Source organism: Bison bison, unplaced genomic scaffold (genome assembly GCF_000754665.1).
Source record: "Bison bison bison isolate TAMUID 2011002044 unplaced genomic scaffold, Bison_UMD1.0 scf7180017862692, whole genome shotgun sequence".
Lineage (NCBI taxonomy): Eukaryota > Metazoa > Chordata > Mammalia > Artiodactyla > Bovidae > Bison > Bison bison.
This window is the reverse complement of record NW_011493264.1, coordinates 308,130-309,816: the sequence shown is the minus strand read 5'-3', so window position 1 is coordinate 309,816 and position 1,687 is coordinate 308,130. Positions and strand designations below refer to the sequence as shown.

The 1,687-nt window shown below is 57.1% G+C and overlaps 1 protein-coding gene across 1 annotated transcript in view; it reads left to right on the top strand.

Annotated features, from left to right (window-relative positions):
* The window catches only part of THAP4 (THAP domain containing 4), a 37,932-nt gene that overhangs the window by 3,303 nt on the left and 32,942 nt on the right, over nt 1-1,687 (top strand). The window contains exon 2 of the mRNA XM_010832895.1: nt 1,480-1,686. Within this exon, the coding sequence (XP_010831197.1) occupies nt 1,480-1,686 (207 nt within the window). The remainder of the gene's footprint in view (nt 1-1,479; nt 1,687) is intronic.

Sequence of the window (1,687 nt, the reverse complement as noted above, 5' to 3'; positions counted from 1 at the left end):
CCGCCTGGACCTCTGGATCGGGAAGAGGCCGAGCGAACGCACCCCGCGCCCCGGGGACTGACGCGCGCCCGGACTCTGTGTCCTGGGGGCCCTCCGGACGGCCCCGGGTCCCGGGGGCGCCCGGCCGCGTGCTGCCGGCTCGGCCCGCACCCGCCGGGGCGCCGCTGCTAGTCGTGGCGCCGCGGAGGGTGGCCCGGGACGGGGTGGGGGTCGGCCTTGTCTCTGGCCTGGCCCGCTCCGGGAAGGCGCTGGGACTCAGCCCTTTTTAGCGAGTGGTTTTCTGCGACCTCCCCGCCTGCACTATCAGAACGTGAGCAGAAGAACCTCTGCCCGAACAGCCTCCCGCCGCAGACTTTTCTTTTTGCTGTTAAAGGGGGATGTTTAAGTTTCCAATACCTGCACGACGGTTCTTTAGAGTCTCACTGGAAGTTGAAGTTGGTTAGCGCTAAGTCTCAAATCGTCACAGTCTATTAAGATAGTAACAGGTTATTGCAGATGTCAGCTCCCTGCTTTCTCAAGTTCCCGAACTGAGGTTGGGGCGAGAGTCTTAGGGTAATGGACTCTCGAAGCAATGAGGATATTCAGAAGGTCGGAGTGGTTGGGACTTGCTGAGGAGTTGGTATTCCAGCAACCCACCCCCCACTCGCCGCTGGGCCTGGTCCCGCGGCACTCAGGTGGGTTCGATGGCTTCAGGTGTGGCGAACAGCCGTCCAGAGAGGCCGCACCACCCCCACACTCGCATGTGCAGTTTCACTAGAGTTTTCTAAATAGAGATCTTGCCTGAATGAAGAAAAAGTTTATTAAGTATCTTATTCAGTATCTTCCGGGAGCAGGTTGCTTTTTAAAGGGAGTGGTATTACTCCTGGTGGTGGACGTGTGTTGGGAGCGCAGCGCCCCCTCTCAGAGCTGTCTCACATCCTCGGCTCCATGAGTGAGCCGCAGCTGGGGCACCCTGGGGTGGAGTGCTCTCCTGGCCTCTTGCCCCCATCTCTGTTGGCTGACACCGGACCTGGCTTCTAAATGGAGGGGGGGGCGGGGCGGTGCCCATGGGCAGGCATCCTTTCTCCTCTTGGCATCCAGAGTCCGGCATCCCAGCTCACCGGGAGGGCTGGCCTGCTGCGAGCTTCTAGGAACTACTTCCTGGAGCCTTCCTGCTGTCACGATGCCGTCCGGCTCTGTCTCTCCCAGCACTCTGTCCCTGAAGGTTGTTTACCGCAGCCTAGGAGGAGGCATTCGCCTTCACCTCTGATTTGCCCCGTGGACTCTAGCTCCTTAAGGGTAGGCAGTGAGCGTCTCATCTTTCTGTTCCACTGATAAGTTGCAAGTACAGGGTGTTCCTTAGACCTTTACTAAGTTTGTAAATGGGAAAGTCAGTACAGGTCTGGGTATTTGTAAAAACTGTTGTTCTCCTGTTATAGTTGATAGTATTAGGGGAGGCATGTTAATTATTTTTTTTGTAATTTGTTGTTTGTCCTGCAGATTCCCCCTAAAGGACTCAAAGCGTCTGATGCAGTGGTTGAAGGCTGTTCAGAGGGATAACTGGACCCCCACTAAGTACTCTTTCCTCTGCAGTGAGCACTTCACCAAAGACAGCTTCTCCAAGAGACTGGAGGACCAGCACCGCCTGCTCAAGCCCACGGCCGTGCCGTCCATCTTCCACCTGGCGGAGAAGAAAAGGGGGGCTGGA